We start from the raw sequence: 17,644 nt of genomic DNA on the forward strand, positions 1-17,644 counted from the left end.
CGTGTCGCGGGATAGTGACGTTGTACGGCAAGCATGGCGGACAGGAAGCGGCGGGCCAGGAGAAGCAGCAGCAGTAGTAGCAGCAGTGGTTCTAGTTCCAGCTCCAGCAGCGAGGACGAGAAGAGGGTGAAGAGGGATGAACCTCAAAAGCGAGAAGAAGAGGAGGAGGAGGAGGATGATAGCGGCTGGGTGGGACCAATGCCAGGGGAGGCGGCTCAGACCAAGAAGCGGAGAGGTGGGTGATGGGGTAATGCTGCGGTACAGGTGCTGGGGACAGGAGTACGGGTACGGCACGTGTATGTGCGCACAAGGATGCCAATTCATGTCCCCTTTACATATAAAAGTGCTAGCCAAGGTGTCCACTCCATACAGGTGCCAACCTCCTCATAAGAGTGCTAGCCAAGGTGTCCACTCCATACAGGTGCCCACAAGGGTGATGACCTCCTCATAAGAGTGCTAGCCAAGGTGTCCACTCCATACAGGTGCCAACCTCCTCATAAGAGTGCTAGCCAAGGTGTCCACTCCATACAGGTGCCCACAAGGGTGATGACCTCCTCATAAGAGTGCTAGCCAAGGTGTCCACTCCATACAGGTGCCAACCTCCTCATAAGAGTGCTAGCCAAGGTGCCCACTCCATACAGGTGCCCACAAGAGTGATGACCTCCTCATAAGAGTGCTAGCCAAGGTGTCCACTCCATACAGGTGCCAACCTCCTCATAAGAGTGCTAGCCAAGGTGTCCACTCTATACAGGTGCCCACAAGGGTGATGACCTCATAAGTGCCAGCCAAAGTAGCCGCCCTTATCTATGCAGCAGTGCCCGCAGAGGTGCCCCATACACCCCCCCCCCCAAACAGTGCCAGCCAAGGGTCCCCTTCACTATAAAGAGCAATGTACGACCCCTGTGTGGCTGCTTCATGCTACCAGTCAGTGCGGCTTGGTGTACCCACTACCAGATCACTCTATGTGTTACCATTATAAGCTTTGGCCACGTGATCTCTTTATTGGGGGGGAGGGGCATACTACACCAAATTACAGATCAGATTGAAAGTGTATCCAGCACTGAAAGAGTATCCACAATTGAAAGTGTATCCAGCACATAACATGTGTATCATAAATATAAATCCCAATGTACATTTGCTATTAGTGCATCCTGTATAAAGGTGACATACACATGCATCTATGATGCCGCCCTGGTTTCTGCCTTGTATACTTTTTTTTATAGATATATTTCACATAGTTGAAAAGCTTTGTGAATTTATTACCCAAACGCTACATTTTTTATGTACTGGTTTTTCGGTTCGGAACTTTACATAAGATGCAGATCCAGGTCCTCAAACCTCCTGGGACTTATGGACACAAAAATGCACATCTCAGAGATGCTTGTGTGAAATCGGCCATACACCTGATCATCTAGGACAGTGGGATTTAATACTTCCCTCTGGTGTAGTGTAGTTCCCTCAGTTGTAGTGAGAATTATGAATAGATGGGTTTTTATGCCTGTGTTGGTATCTTTCTGCCTTCATAGTTCATACTACAGGGATGTTAATATAATATTTTTTTCCTTTTCCTTCCCAAGTTCTTGAGTTTGAGAGAGTTTACCTGGACAATCTCCCTAGTGCTTTAATGTACGAGCGCAGCTATATGCACAGAGACGTCATAACCCACATTGCATGCACAAAGTAAGTGTCTTTTTTTTATATGTTCTTCATATACTGTTTACCATTCAGTAGTTTCTGAGCCGTCCAGAGCTCCATAGCAAGGCATTGATGCAAAAAACTGTGTGCTATAGGGATGCACTTCCACACTATGCTAGTAGTACAGAAAAATAAAGTGATTATTTAAATATAAATGAAAATCTCTATTCTAAATCTTCTCCAGTGACAGATGTCAGGGGGGAAAAGAAGGATCAGGGTGTTGAACTCAGACAACCTGACCTTTTTTTTCACATGATATCTGCTATCAGAAGAGAGTCTGAATACACCCATAAACAAGTTTATTGGCTGGTCCCACTAGTGCTTTTTCTTCTGGCTTCCTTAAAGGAAAAGTTTGGCAAAAACTTTTATTAAAGTATTGTATTGCCCCCCAAAAGTTTAGACAAATCACCAATATACACTTATTATGGAAAATGCTTATAAAGTGCTTTTTTCCCTGCACTTACTACTGCATCAAGGCTTCACTTCCTGGATAAAATGGTGATGTCACGACCCGACTCCCAGAGCTGTGGTGGCTGGAGAGGATGGTGGCAGAGGGACACTGAGGGACACAGGGCACTGGAGGGACACTGAGCATCCCTCTGCCATCGTCCTCTCCAGCAGCCACAGCCCGCACAGCTCTGGGAGTCGGGTCTTGACATCACCATTTTATGCATGAAATAAAGCATTATAAGCATTTCCTGTAATAAGTGTATATTAGTGATTTGTATAATTTTTGGGTGGCAATACAATACTTAGTGTCACTGTTGTTTAAATTTTTTGTAGAAACGAATAGTACAGGCAATTTTAAGAAACTTTGTAATTGGGTTTATTAGCGAAAAATGGATTTTTATTATGAAAAGGCAGTTTGAAGCTCTCCCCCTGTCTTCTTTGTTCTCTATAGAGAGGGGAGGGTTTGAGGGAGATGAGGCACCCAAACAGGACAACAAAGAGCTAATTTACAGCTACCTCTTCTGACAGTCAGCACTGACCTCTTTGACCTCTAAATACCTCTTTCATACAGCTCCCACTGTGAGATCCTGTGTTCTCTGCTCTTCTCTGCAGTGGATTAGAGAGAGGAGGGAGGAGGGGACCTGGGGAAAGGCTTTTTGAATGCAGATAATGGCATATTTGCCTAATAAACCCAATTACAAAGTTTCTTAAAATCACCTGGACTATTGATTTATGCGGGGAAAAAAATTAAACGACAGTGACACTTTAAATAAAATTTTTCGCCGGACTTCTCCTTTAAGAGGTGCCTGGCAGCAGTTTTCCATGTCCTCTTTAGGACATGTGCTTGCTTTACAGAACTGATTGCTCATATGAATGACTGTTATTTCTGGGTAAAGTTATCCACACATTTCCCCTGCAGAAAAGTAATATTTCATGGCCTACAAAGTGGCATTAGCTTATAGGGAAAAAAACAAATGTCCAGGAGAGACAGCTTTTTTTCCTTCTTTGCATAGCTTTTTCCTAGGAAGCATTGCATTGCTTCCTGTGTGAATGTGGCAGTCTCCTTGAGGAGATGTATTACACTGTGGATATGCAGATGACTGATCATGTAATGGGCTGGGGCTGGAGAGTGCTCTTTAGTAGCTTTCTCTCCAGCTCATACAGCGTGGGTCCCAAGCAGAAACCCCTTCTTTGACATCCATTTGCCATAACGGGGTAAATGTAAACAGGTTACTTGTGTGCAGTGATCCCTGTACCAGAAGGCTCACAAAGCTTTTGAGCGTATAAATTAACTTATTGAAGGCAGAACTACAGGAAAGTTAATATACAAGTTGTTGTTCAGTGCTGCTGTAAGACTGTATTTCTTACCTTAGGACAGACTTTATCATAACCGCTAGCCACGATGGACATGTCAAGTTCTGGAAGAAAGTGGAAGAAGGAATTGAATTTGTGAAACATTTCCGCAGTCATTTGGGTAAGGGTAACCTATCATTTTACAACTTGACATCATGATAACCTCTCAGAAGTTTTGATTGGTTGGGGTACCGCCACCATTCACTAAAATAAAGAGGCATAAGTATTCTGCATTTTTGCTTGGAATGTCTTGTCGACCTTTAGTTTAATAAAGACCTTCATAGAGTACTACTAAAATAGGTAGTGAGTAAGGCAGAGTAGAGAAAGAGGTCGCCACTGCACGAGGCAGTCATTTTGATAAGGAACTGGAGTGGTTTATGCTTTTTTATGCAATAGAATATATAGAGTGCCAATCACCTAAATCACCAACCACAGAAAGCTATAAATGTATGTATTAATATCCATTCTTCATATATTACTGGTGCAGGAGTGGTAGAGAGCATTGCGGCCAGCTCCGAGGGATCACTTCTGTGCACTGTTGGAGAAGACCAAGCAATGAAAGTCTTTGATGTTGTCAACTTTGATATGATCAACATGCTGAAGCTTGGGTATGTATCTACCAGATAGCCTATTTTATTCATGAAATACATAATTAGATTGAATTGCTGTTATAAAAGTGATAACTTCAACATAACTGGCTGGTCATTGCCTTGGCATCACTGCCTGATGAACTATAATAGTTCATAGCTTTTTGCACATCGCTGGTCAGGTGCTGGATTCATAGTGATGTCCACTATCACAGTAAACACCCTGTGAGCCTGTGTTAAGGCAGCAACTATGTAATTTTTTTTCCTATTAGATCTGTATTTATTTCCTGCTGCTTATGTAGCACAGACATATCCCACTGCATTGTACAGATTGTCATCATTTACATTGATCTTTTTCCCCAGTGGGACTCACAATCTAACTTTCCTCACTCAAATATACACACTAGAGCTATTTTCATAAAAAGCTGGCATGTTTCTGAAGTTTTGTATGAAAACAAAGTACCCAGAAAAGAGCCACACAAATACAGGGAGAACAGTCAAACCCTATCTATGCAGTTGTCTATTCTACTTTCCAAGTGTTTCGATTCCTCACAGAAGTCCAGACTCTGGACTATATTGTTCCAGTCTTCTATGGGGAGTCACAATTGGAGCAACATTTACAAGACTAAATGAACAACAAATCAACTGATTTGTTAGATATGGGTTGGTAAATCTTTCTGTAGGTTTGCCCAACTCTAGTGCTGACCACTAGGCCATTCTACTGCCCCATTTTTCTTTTTTCTTTTAGTAGTATGATTTAAAATGGTATTGGCAGTAGAGAAGCAGAAATATTTAAACTATAATGAATCATGATATCAGGATTTCTGAGATCCTGTCCGCAGAAAACTGTGCATGGAACTGAATGTTGCAGACATTTGAATGGCCTCTTAGTCACTCTTATGTATATCCAGTACATGGAGACAAAGCAACATGTATCTCATGTAAAGAGAATAACCCAATAGTCGTTTCTCTATTCAACCTTTACCCGAGGAGTCTTGCTCCCCCAATATACTATTGCAGTACACTGGAGTTCTGTTAAGATAGTTTTGGATTTCGGCAACACCAGTTGATTTAATAGAAAAGACCTTAGGTTGTACATATCAAAAAGAAAACTTTGACCAAGGACTTGATCTTTGTGACACACCAGTTTTAATTTCCGGTGATGAAACATTTTTCCGTTTTTTTCTCATCACTCAATCTAATGTGTTTTCCAGTTATCATCCTGGTCAGTCAGAATGGATCTACTGTCCTGGGGATGCAATCTCAGCAGTGGCCTGTTCTGAGAAGAGTACAGGGAAGATTTTTGTGTATGACTGTCGCGGAGATAATAAACCAATGCACGTCTTTGAAAAGCTGCATTCTTCTCCCTTGACTGCGATCCGGCTGAACCCTGTGTACAAGGTGGTGGTGTCATCAGACAAGAGCGGAATGATTGAGTACTGGACCGGGCCTCCTCGCGGATACAAATTCCCTGATAACGTGAATTGGGAATACAAAACGGACACAGACCTCTATGAATTTGCCAAGTGTAAAACATGTCTCACAGGCATCAATTTTTCACCGGATGGTAAAAAGATGGCGACTATTGGAGCCGACAGGAAAGTTAGAATCTTCCGTTTTTTAACTGGGAAACTGATGAGAGTTTTTGATGAGTCACTAAGTGTAAGTAATAAGTTCCTGACATCTGCAAAACTTTTAATGTAACCTTTTTTTTTTTTCTTAAAGCAGTAACACACTAAACATTATTAGAATTATCTTTTTATACTATTGCAGACAAGACCTTTAGTATGACATCTGTAGCAACTTGGCTTCTAGCTAAGAATTTTCAGTGTGGGTCTGAAAATGTGTCTTCCAAGATCCAAGTGTTGATGGCCTGCCTATATGATAGACCATCAGCATTTGTTTAGTGGGGGTCTGTCTTATGGGAATTAATGGGACTTGGCTGCTGTATATAGCACACAAGGAAAAAGTGGTCTGTGTGAAGATAACATGGACCATTGTAAAGATTAATCAGACATTTGTGGCTTAAAGATAGACCGTAAATATTTAAATTCTGGAGAACTCCTTTAAGGTGTACTATTAAAAATAAATAAACATATGCCATTGATATAAAATAAAAAAAAAAAGGTACGCCATTATTAGCAATGGCACTATGAAGCAACCTGAGGAGCTGAGCTTGCTTCATAGCGGGTGAGGACGGGTTGCTATCAGCAGCCAGGTCTTAATTAATGACAGGCAGCAGCGATCACAGCATTTAAGTGTAAGTGACAGGAACAGCTCCTGTCACTTACTGATTGGGCCCCCCACAGTGTGATTTTGGGGGTACTGATGGTTTTCCCTGACTGCCGGAGGAGATATTATTGCCTCCTTGCGGTCCGATAAGGGATCTTCCCATAGAGCCTGCCTCAGGTAGACTCTACGACAAGAGAGACTCATAGTATATGCAGCCCTATGATTGCATTTAATAGGCCCCCAGGGAGACTTAAAAAGTTTAAAAAATAAAAATGGTTTTAAAATGTGACATAGCCCCTCCCCCAGTTTATCACTCCCCTTTCCCATTATACAAATAAAACATGTAAAAATAATTAAATAAACATAAATATCGTAGCTTGTGCAACTGTCTGATCTAATAAAATATAAGAATATTGTTCCCGCATGGTAAACGGAAAGATAAAAAAGATTGCTAGATATATATGTGATCAAAATGTCTGATCTACACAAATATGATACTAATAAAAACTAGAGATCGTGGCGCACAAAATGACATGCCGTACGGTCTCGTAGGTGAAAAAATAAAACCGTTATAATAGTCACAATAGGGCAATTGTATTCAGGGCTGTGGAGTCATAGCTAGTTTTTGCTGAAGTCAGGAAAAATACACCGACTCCACCTTGCAAAAAAATCTTTCAAAATGTTATAAGTTAATTTTATAAATATTCCTCATTAATATATTTTGTTTTCTATTAATCTCAGGACCTTATTTATAAAAAGCAGAAAACCCCATTCTCACCTACATTTAGTGAAAAGCATTTCCTCCGTAATGGGCGGAGTAAACAAGGCGGATTTCTGCGGCAGAGCTCCCCACCGCGGAATCCTGCCTGCCTCATTGTCATTGTGAAGGTTCGCACGTCGACATTGACACTGAGGCCATTGACATTCTTTAGGCCATTCTGGTCTGGGTCATGAAAGGGTGAAAGCAGTGATTCAGATTGTTGTGATAACAATGCTTTTCTTTTTCTTATCATACATTCTCTTTATTGGCTTATGTGGCCAATGGATCTTGTAGCAAGGCTGGGATTTATTAGATGATATTAAATGAGTCTGCCAATAAATCTGTTCCTCTCTGCTAGAGGTGGTCACATTACTCTGGATTCTTGCTGTTCCTGAGCTGTGGGTACGTGTTCCTGCTAAAGGATCCCATATGATGCGGTCTGCACAACAATCTGTCAGACACAAATCTCCATGACTTTGTAACATTTCACTAAGCCTCCACAGTCGGTAATAGGAATAGTTTCCATTTTATTTGTACACAAAGCTGCACAGTACAGGGGGGGGCAGGAGGTCAGCAGAGAGCGGCTGCCCTTTCATGTTCGGCTGCAGCGTCTGGTTGACATGTGTTGTGGTCTTCAAGCGGCTGCCCCTGATTTCTGCCAGATGTATGGCAATTCCTGGGTGGATGTGATTTTCTTTTTTGTTAAGTAATTTAGCCAGTTTTCATTAATTTATTTGGTATGTGAAGGACTTCAGTAGCCAGTGCACCTAGAATTTGCTACAGACAGGAAAGGTTATTATTACTATTGGTGTCTGGCCACTGAAAAGTCATTCTAAATCCTAAAGTGTCAGTATCACTTACAAAAACTTTTAACATATCAAAACTTCTGATCAATTGAGTCTCACAGAATGACAGACTTTATAGAAACTCTATAGAGCCCATGTTATGGATTGAGTGCTTCTCCTGGCTTGTTCTAGCAATTTGAACACCAAGACCCTAACTATTAGAAAATGTTTACATGTCTCTGTGACATGTCAAGTTTTTGTAAATGACAGTGATGCTTTCAAATTCGCACCGTTTTACCAGTTAACCCTTATAAGAACTTTACAGGGGGGCTGTGGTCATTCTGTACACTGTATATACAAAACTATGGATGTTTTTTAATCCATTGTATGTGTGTTTTACAAAAAGAAAAGACTAATAGATGATGAGTGTCTAGGAAAGGGGATCCGTGTTTATAGGAGGTTTGAAATGTTATTCACCATTTGTCTCCTCTCAGCTCTTAAGGGACTTAATCTGTAGATTTATTCAGCAGTTAACATTGTAATTATAGCACCTTAGTATGATGTAGATGTATTTTTATGTAAATTGAGGCACAACACCTTATATTTTGGCGTCCCTCCTGACAGATGTTCACGGAGCTCCAGCAGATGAGGCAGCAGCTTCCAGACATGGAGTTTGGCAGACGGATGGCCGTGGAGCGAGAGTTGGAGAAGGTGGATGCCATTAAACTGATGAACATTATTTTTGATGAGACCGGACACTTTGTTTTATACGGAACAATGCTTGGCATCAAAGTTATTAATGTAGAAACAAACAGGTGAGTTTAATGTTGGAGAAATATGGAGCATTTTATCCAGTAAGCCCATAGGCTAGTCTATACTTTCACTACTGTGATAGCAGAGGCTTGTGTCTAGACAGTAGGCTTGTGTCACACATACAACTAATACGTGTATAACTTCCCAGCAAGCAATGCTCATAAGAAGAAAAGCTGTACCCACTAGTGCTGGTTAGTAAAATACCTATTCCCAGGACGTCAGACTTTATTAGCGTGAGCACAGAGGTAACATAATGATCTGTGTGTTACATCATTGCTTTCTTCCCTATATAGTTTGTTACTTTTCTGCTTTCTTGATTAAATTAGTAATTTTTCATTTGTATGAGTATCTTCCTCATTCTTTAGTGATGAATACACAAAATAATTATAGTAGTAATAATTTTATTTATATAGCACCAATACATTCCACAACACTTTACAATTCTGGGGGTACATATATAGAGAAAATCAGACATTACAGAGATACACAAAAAAATCATCAAGGCAAATGTGAGGAGTCAGGGCCCTGTTCCCAAAGCTTACAATCCTTGGTGAGAGCGGCTACCAATGAGTGTGAATTGCTTGTCAGTGTAGAAGTTGTGGCCTATCATATCTTATATACTCTTATATATCTTATATATGTATATGTTCACCAGGTGTGTGCGTATCCTTGGCAAGCAGGAAAACATCAGGGCGATGCAGCTGGCTTTGTTCCAGGGTGTGCCTAAAAAGCACCGCGCTGCTTCCACAGTGGAGATGAAGGCCTCGGATAATCCCGTCCTCCTGAGCGCTCAGCCTGACCCCACCATCGTGTGCACTTCCTTTAAGAAGAATCGTTTTTACATGGTTGGTATAGGCACATGTCATCAAGGGTTGTTCCCATCTAGACATATATGACATATCCACAAGGATATGCCATAAATGTCCAATGATGTTGGTATCGCCTCTGCCTGTGTCCAATATAGGCGTTTGGGAAGCTGAAAATAGCCAAGGCGGCTGTTCCATGCAGTTTGTGTAGCCTTCATTCATGTTTCTGGGAATTGCACTAACAGTGTAGTATCAAACTGTAGCTGTTAATGTAGCTACAGAGACAACATAGCTGGGAACGCTCCACTGTTTATACATCTTCCATTAACTCAGAGGAACCACATCTATTAGAGATTTATGATATATCCTGTGGTTATGCCATAAATGTCCAGATGGAAAGTCCGCTTTATAGCCAAACATAAGTCAAGTTCTCTGATCCTGCCTGAAGATGAGATTAATTCCATCTCTGTTTTGTAACACCACTAATTTAGGGATTACAGGAACAAAAGATGCTGGGATTTAAGGGTTATTCCCATTTTATAGAGTGATAGCATGCCACTAGGATTTGCCATTACATTATAATCAGTGGGGGTCTGAACGTCATCTTGAGGCCCCTGCTGATCCCCCAGTAGCCGAGTTCATGTTTTCGGTTAACTCTATATAATGTTTTTTGAGCCTGTCTTCTGCAGTGAGGAGATGGTGGGGAGAAATGGCACTTGCCTAAATACTTCTGTCTGTTCTTTCTAGTGATCAGTCAGAGTCTCGCCACCCAGAACCCCAGAGATCAAAACCTGTGATGGGTCAAAATGTATTTATTTATTTTAATAAATCCCAGTAATACTTAAATTTTTCCCCACTTTGGCAACCTTTGCCTACTATATCTTTTCTTAACCCCTTAAGGTCAAAGCCTATTTTCATTTTTGCGCTTTTGCTTATTCCATTTTAAGTTTAAAAGTCCATAGCGCTTGCATTTTTTCACCTAGAGACGTATATGAGCGCTTATTTTTTGCTAAACCAATTGTACTTTGCAATGACAGGCATTATTTTTCATAACATATGCTGCGAAACCGGAAAAAATCATTTGCGCTGTCAAATTGAAAAAAAAAACAAATTTGTTTTGATTTCGGGGAGTTTTGCATTTACGCCGTCCGTCCTATGGTAAAACTGACTTGTTATGCATGTTCCTCAAGTCGTTACGATTACTATGATATATAACATGTATAACTTATATTGTATCTTATGGCCTGTAAAAAATTCAAACCATTGTTAACAAATATACGTTCCTTAAAATCGCTCCATTCCCATGCTTATAGCGCTTTTATCCTTTGGTCTATGGGGCTGTGTGAGGTGTCAGTTTTTGCGCCATGGTGTGTTCTTTCTATCGGTACCTTGATTGCGCATATGCAACTTTTTGATAGTTTTTTATTACATTTTTTCTGGATTTGATGCGACCAAAAATGCGCAATTTTGCACTTTGGAATTTTTTTGCGCTGACGCCGTTTACCGTGCGAGATCAGGAATGTGATTAATTAATAGTTCGGGCGATTACTAAATATGTTTATTTATTAATTTATATTTATAAAATGGGAAAAGGGGGGTGATTTGGACTTTTATTAGGGGAGGGGATTTTTTATTAATAAAAACACTTTTTTACTTTTTTTTTTACTGTAACTAGAAGCCCCCCTGGGGGACTTGTATATACAAAGCACTGATCTCTCATAGAGATCAATGCTGTGTATATACACAGCAAAGAACGATTAGATCGGTCATAGATTACTATGGCCTGCTGCAGGCCATAGCAATCTATTGCCGAGCCGGGATCAGCTTCATTCCGACGCTGAGGCCCGGCACGGGCAGAAGAACGGATCTCCCCCCCGCGATCGCATCGCGGGGGGGAGATCCGTCCCACTAGACACCAGGGACGTGAGGTCTGAAGCCTCTAAGTGCAGCTGTCAGGTTTGACAGCTGCACTTAGAGGCTTAATTAGCCGGCGCGGCAACGGGACCCGCGCCGGCTAATAGAGGCACTGCCCGGCTGCACGTGTCAGCCGGGATCAGTGCCGTTCAGAGCGGGGTCCCGGCGGGACCCCGCTCTGAACACCCCGAGTGGCACCATGACGTATCAGATACGTCATGGGTCGCTAAGGGGTTAATGTTGCAGTTTGAATGATACCGCCACTAGATGTCAGCATGCAGTCAAGAAAAGACGTCTGACTTTGTTCACATTTGACTGTAAACTATGTATTTAGACTATGATGATGATATGGCCACCACTCCGCCACCCATTTTTAAAATAAGGTTGTTGTAGTTGCCGTACAAAACCAATGTTGACGCATAAGTACAAAGTTCTACTATCTGAGCTTTTTTCCCCTCACCGTGGGTTAGATTTATCCCTAACTTTATCCTGCAGTGCAGCTATTAGACAGGGTGCATTACTATACTTGATAGGGATGGAAATGGTTGGCTTTACTTGCTGAAATGTTTCTAGGATTTTTCTCGTTCCTTCAGGAATTGAGTTTTTAATTATTTCACATGTAGAAATTGTCATCCAGAGAGAAGAGGTGTTAAACGATTGAAATACTCTTAATTCCAGTTTACCAAACGTGAACCAGAAGACACTAAGAGCGCAGACTCTGACAGGGATATTTTCAACGAGAAGCCATCTAAAGAAGAAGTGATGGCAGCCACACAGGCGGAAGGACCAAAACGCGTCTCTGACAGTGCCATTATACACACTAGTATGGGCGATATTCACGTTAAGCTATTTCCTGTTGAGTAAGTGTCTTATATGTTCAATTTTCCTTTACACTTTTTGTAATGTTTTGTTTACTGTGCCATTTAATGTAATGATTCCTTTTTTATATGTAGATGTCCTAAGACAGTGGAGAACTTTTGTGTGCACAGCCGTAATGGCTATTACAACAGTCACGTATTTCATCGCATTATAAAGGTAAGAGCAGTTTGGTGCCATTGATGTTCTACCTTCAACCGGTGCCACCGTCCTGAGAGAATAGTGATGTTGGCTTTCTTCGGCAGACATAGATTAATCTTAGAGCCCTATTAGAACGACCTGATAATTACTGTAACCTAGTAGTAATCTCATGGTTTACAGAGCCTATTAGGCTTTTGTGGGGAGGACCACCCGTGAATGCGGCCCTTTGCAGCTATCACTTCTTATAGATTGTAAGCCCTTAATTTTTGTTTTACTTGATGGTTAAATGTGTATCTCTGTAATGTCATTTTCTGTGTATGTTTGGAGCCATATATTTCCTACGAAATTGAAAAAAATAGCCGGCAGCAGGGGTTGTGGGAAAATAATAAACAAGTAAACTTCCTTCCCTGCGCCTCCATTGCACCGCATTGGCCACATGCCCTCAATTACATGGTATATGTGTGTCCAAGAAACAAATGGCTGTCTAATAATTTTTATATATATTTTCCTGGCGCTTGCTCGGGAAAAGACATCAGAAGACTCCAGATAACGCCAATCTCTGCTGTTTAAAGGGACCCTGTTTCATGTTGTGTGAAGCTCAGGCAACATGAAACAGACACAGGGAGCATGATCGTGACACAATGTGGGCATTTTAGACAATTCAGAGTTTTAAGAAGCTTCTGGAAATGTGATAGTCATTAGCGCTGTCCTCAGTGGCCGCTCCACACCCCACTGGCCTTGAATTATCCTGCTTCTTATGTGAGTGTATAGAGAGAGGTGTATCATTTGAGGCTGGAAGAGCAGAGAACAGCTGCAGGGACTGCTCACCCTGTTCCTAGCAGGCTGTTATTTCATATGCTGTTCCATAGCATTGTAAAGTAAATGATAGTGTGTTGTGGTCGTACTCCCTGTCTCTGTACTTTGAAACCACTGCCAGGTTCCCTTTCACCCCCTAGATGTGGCAGTCAGTGGCTCCTGCAGCATTTGGCCACCTTGCCCCACAATGTAAGTTTCTGATCATTTTTTATGGCAGCGGGGGACTTCTGAAATTCTGTCTGATGTTTGTGCTCCCTGTGTAATAGGAAATGAGGGAAGATAAACGTATTGCAGGTAAGGCAATTGTTTGTAGAAGTTCACTAGGGGCACTAATGTGTAAGAGAAAAAATGTAAAGATTGATCAAGTCTTTTACATTTTGCCTCTAGGCAAATAAATTATAAACAAGTGATGACATAGCCATGCGCACACATATAGGTAGGACCTGTATATTTGCTTGTGACAATGCATGTTTCACCAGTGAAAAATTGAAATGTGTGGTATTCTTGTGTTTGTAATGACCATCTTTTATTTCTTTTTTGCTTAGGGGTTTATGATTCAGACTGGAGACCCCACTGGCACAGGCATGGGCGGAGAAAGTATCTGGGGCGGAGAGTTTGAGGATGAGTTCCATGCCACTCTAAGGCACGACCGCCCCTACACGCTCAGTATGGCAAATGCTGGTCCTGGAACCAATGGCTCCCAATTCTTCGTAACTGTAGTACCTACTGTAAGAATCCTTTCTACCTACTGATTTATTAACTTTATAGCCTGGAAGATGTATTGTAAACCTAAACTGTGTAAACACTATGGTCCTCAAGACTAGACACAAAAATATGATAAAATATCATTAAATGATTTACTGTATTAAACAGAAAATATCGAAACCAGAGTAAAATACCCCTATATTGCTGTAAAGGGGTATATGAGAATATGTAGGAGCGGCCCTGGGCAGCAGTGACAGCGCAGCCTATAGCTACAGGAGCAGGACAGCTACTTCTGCCACTTTGTCTCACTTCTGAAGCTATAGGTGGATGTATAAAGTATTTGGAGAGGGGCGCTAATGTTGCTCTCTGAGGAGGTACATACAGGGACGGCTGAGCGGCATTAGATAACAGCAGGTGTGTATAGTGAGCTTGCTGTGTTCTTTCTTCACATAGCAGCATCAGCCAGGGTCCCTTTTGTGTGGTTCATTTAGTTCTATATACAGGGCTTCTCTCTTCAGCGTGCAGAGATAAACCCTGTACAAGAAACGCCATTGTTGTGATGTTCTGTTTACAGGGCGGGTGTTTTGAACTCCTGTACAAGCTGGGCGCCGGGTCAGTGACATCACCGTGTGACGTGACCGACCAGCGAAACACACTAACTGTCCTGAATTGTTAATAGAACCCAATAAGACATAAGTGCTAGGCAGGGCAAGTTATTTTCCTAAATATAAGTCAGAAAAACCCTTTTAAAGGTCCTTATGAGCTGCCATACATAAATGGATTGAAACGAGAAGTAGAAATAGATAATGCAGTGATACTGGTTACAAAAGATTTTTTAATTGATGAGTTTATATAATACATTCTCTTTAGCCACACACATTGGTGCACAGACAAGTTCAGTTCAAAGGGTTAATGTTAGCTATAAAGCAGCTTCTTGTTGGTCCATATCATGACAACACATTAAAGGACAACTCCGGCGCTGATAAAAAAAAAAAAAAAAGAAAAAAACTGAACTGAAGCTCCAGTTGGTGTCTTCATTTTTTTTTTTTTTTCTTTTGCTTGCTGGTTTGGGCTTTCCCATGATACACTTTTGTCTTCTGTGATGTAGAACTGTTAGATGGCTTACAGCTTGCACAGCCAATCAGAACTGAGCAACTTGAGTCATCTGACAAAGCGAGACTGGCCTAACTGGGCTTTTACCCACCTCCCTCTTGATAATGTCATTGTCACAAAATGGCTGCCACAGAGCAACCTGGGGTCAACAGTCATTAGGTAAAAATGAGTTCACTCCCTGGTGGGAGGTTGTGGGGGTAAAAGAGGGAAAGGGGGCAGATAGGTGATTGAAGCATATTACAAAGTTATATAACTTTGTAATGTGTTTCAATTACTTGGGAAAAGATTTTCACCAGAGTATCCCTTTAAAAGCAGCAGCGGAAAGGGCTAACTTTTTACCCTCTAGCAATGTTTAATTTGAAATGGTTATAAAGAGTTAACTCTAACCACGTGGAAGCTGTTTAATAGTCTATATCTCACATTGTAGCGTTAGATTGTAGAAGGTAGAAAACAAGATGATGCTTATGAAGTTAGTATTGTTGAAAGTACACATTGGGAAGTGCATACATAGATTAGCAAGTTATTTGGTTAGAGGATACTATTCACCACACTCCTGTAGTCCGGCCTGTCCGGCAGCGATCTCCTCTCGTTGGTGTTGAGAAGAGCACTGACACTGAAAATTTCTGCTGTTTGTAGATTGGTGTTAAAAAATCACATCTACTTGGCTGATACTGTAATCTGCTGACTATTTGCCATGTTCATTTTTGAGTAGAAAATCCATAGTCTAGTGTGTAGCGTATGAACTGGGAGCAGTGTGACATTCACAAATGTATCCACAGTAGATACAGCGGCCGCCACTACCTTTAAAGAGGCAATTACAGCAGGTGGAGATATCGGGGGGTTCCTTTTACGTGCAAGGAGTAGGTTAATAGTTTGTGATGGATGCTCACATCCCTATATGTAATCACGTAAACAATAACAGTCCAAAAGAGAAATACGGGGGGCACTCGCCATCCGATGAAAACCTTCTTTATTCCATATCACAAACAGGCTAAAATGTTGTAGCATGTAAGAACGGGTGTGGGGGCGGCACATGTAGCAAGTAGTTACAGCTGTTTCTCGCGCATGCCCGCTCTTGCATGCTACATTTTAGCCTGTCTGTGATATGAAATAAAGAAGGTTATCATCGGACGGTAAGTGCCCCTCGTATTTCTCTTTTGGACTATTATTATTTACAAATGTATGTAATTCTTCATGGAGTACCATGTGCAAGCAACCTCTGTGACCCGGCCGTCCCTAGTAGTGTCCTTGATGCCTTATGCCAATGTTAATGTGTTGTGTGAGTTATTTATATGTCCCCGTCACAGAAGGGTGCAAGGGTGCAAGTTCTTGTGTAATATTGTCTTTTCTCTTCTTTTCCAGCCTTGGCTAGACAACAAACATACAGTATTTGGACGGGTAACCAAAGGGATGGAAGTAGTCCAGAGGATCTCCAACAGTAAAGTTAACCCTAAGACGGATAAGCCCTATGAAGATATTACTATTATTAGCATCACTGTTAAATGATGTTGTGTAGCATATGTATGTGTTTTATACCAGTTGTGCAAATATTTCTGATCATGTCTTTTTATTAAAATAAATATAAATAAATGTAAATGTGATTTTATTGTGGGGGGGAAGAAGATGGAGATTTTGTCTGGTGACACCATGAGTAATTGATGACTGTTAGATTTGAACAAACTTTGAACACGTTCAGCTTTGCCTGAACTCTCTGCATTTGTTTACCGGTGGCTGAGGAAGTTGGATGCAGCCTTAAAGCTGCCTGGAAAACATGCATACAGCCATAGGCCATATCTATGTTTTCCAGGACACCCTAAAGCGCCATCCAACATGCCGTCAGTCACATAATAGATGCCACCTCTGGGACCCGCACCTTAGGGAAAACCCAATATCTATATTCATTATAAAGCTTATTTTTTTGTAAATTACAGTGGACAAAACCAGCAAATACACACATAGTGGCTGTGTCTTTTTGGTCCAACCTTTTTATGTATGACTTTTGATCACTGTATGCCATTTTATGAAGAGCCAGGATTTAAAAAAAAAAAAAGTTTTCCATTTATTATGGAAAATAAAAAGGCATCAATATTAATATATCTGAAGATATAGAGAAAACTTGCTTGAGGTGCTTGCACTTAAGAAAAAAACAAAAACTTGTGACACAGTTTATTTTAACATTTACCCTACATATTTGTCTTGTAATATAATTACTATGTCTCATTGGTTTCTATTATAAATTTTTTCTCTTTCTTTCTATTTTTACTTTTGTCATGTGCTTTCGTGACGTCACCGGACCAGAAGTGTGGGGACTTCCCCGACTCAGCCGGCCGCTAGCTAGTTATGCACTTTCAAGCTATTAGAGCCCGCCCTGTTCCAGAGCGGGCCTGTCAGTGTGGAGGAGGTCGCAGCCTCCTCCTGTGTAATCATGCCGATCCCCCCGGCCCCCTCCCTGTGTATTCACTCCGATCTCCTCGGCCCCCCTCCCTGTGTATTCACTCCGATCTCCTCGGCCCCCCTCCCTGTGTATTCACTCCGATCTCCTCGGCCCCCCTCCCTGTGTATTCACTCCGATCTCCTCGGCCCCCCTCCCAGTGTATT

At 41.5% G+C, this 17,644-nt stretch overlaps 1 protein-coding gene across 1 annotated transcript; it reads left to right on the forward strand.

The window, feature by feature from the left end:
• Positions 1-2: 2 nt before the first annotated feature.
• On the forward strand, positions 3-16,642 carry PPWD1 (peptidylprolyl isomerase domain and WD repeat containing 1). The gene is made up of 11 exons (XM_069962725.1): positions 3-235; positions 1,578-1,680; positions 3,519-3,619; positions 3,986-4,106; positions 5,300-5,747; positions 8,487-8,677; positions 9,331-9,520; positions 12,074-12,255; positions 12,349-12,430; positions 13,774-13,956; positions 16,409-16,642. Exons 1-11 carry the CDS (start codon positions 34-36, stop codon positions 16,550-16,552), a joined length of 1,947 nt encoding a protein of 648 aa, XP_069818826.1. The 5' UTR covers positions 3-33; the 3' UTR covers positions 16,553-16,642.
• Positions 16,643-17,644: the final 1,002 nt, after the last annotated feature.

Source organism: Dendropsophus ebraccatus, chromosome 3, assembly GCF_027789765.1.
Source record: "Dendropsophus ebraccatus isolate aDenEbr1 chromosome 3, aDenEbr1.pat, whole genome shotgun sequence".
Lineage (NCBI taxonomy): Eukaryota > Metazoa > Chordata > Amphibia > Anura > Hylidae > Dendropsophus > Dendropsophus ebraccatus.

Bases quoted from the DNA above. Each gene is read 5' to 3' on its own strand.
- PPWD1 (XM_069962725.1), top strand. From the start codon at position 34: ATGGCGGACAGGAAGCGGCGGGCCAGGAGAAGCAGCAGCAGTAGTAGC. The intron at 236-1,577 runs GTGGGTGATGGG...TTCCTTCCCAAG, and splicing joins TCAGACCAAGAAGCGGAGAG to TTCTTGAGTTTGAGAGAGTT. The intron at 13,957-16,408 runs GTAAGAATCCTT...CTTCTTTTCCAG, and splicing joins TCGTAACTGTAGTACCTACT to CCTTGGCTAGACAACAAACA.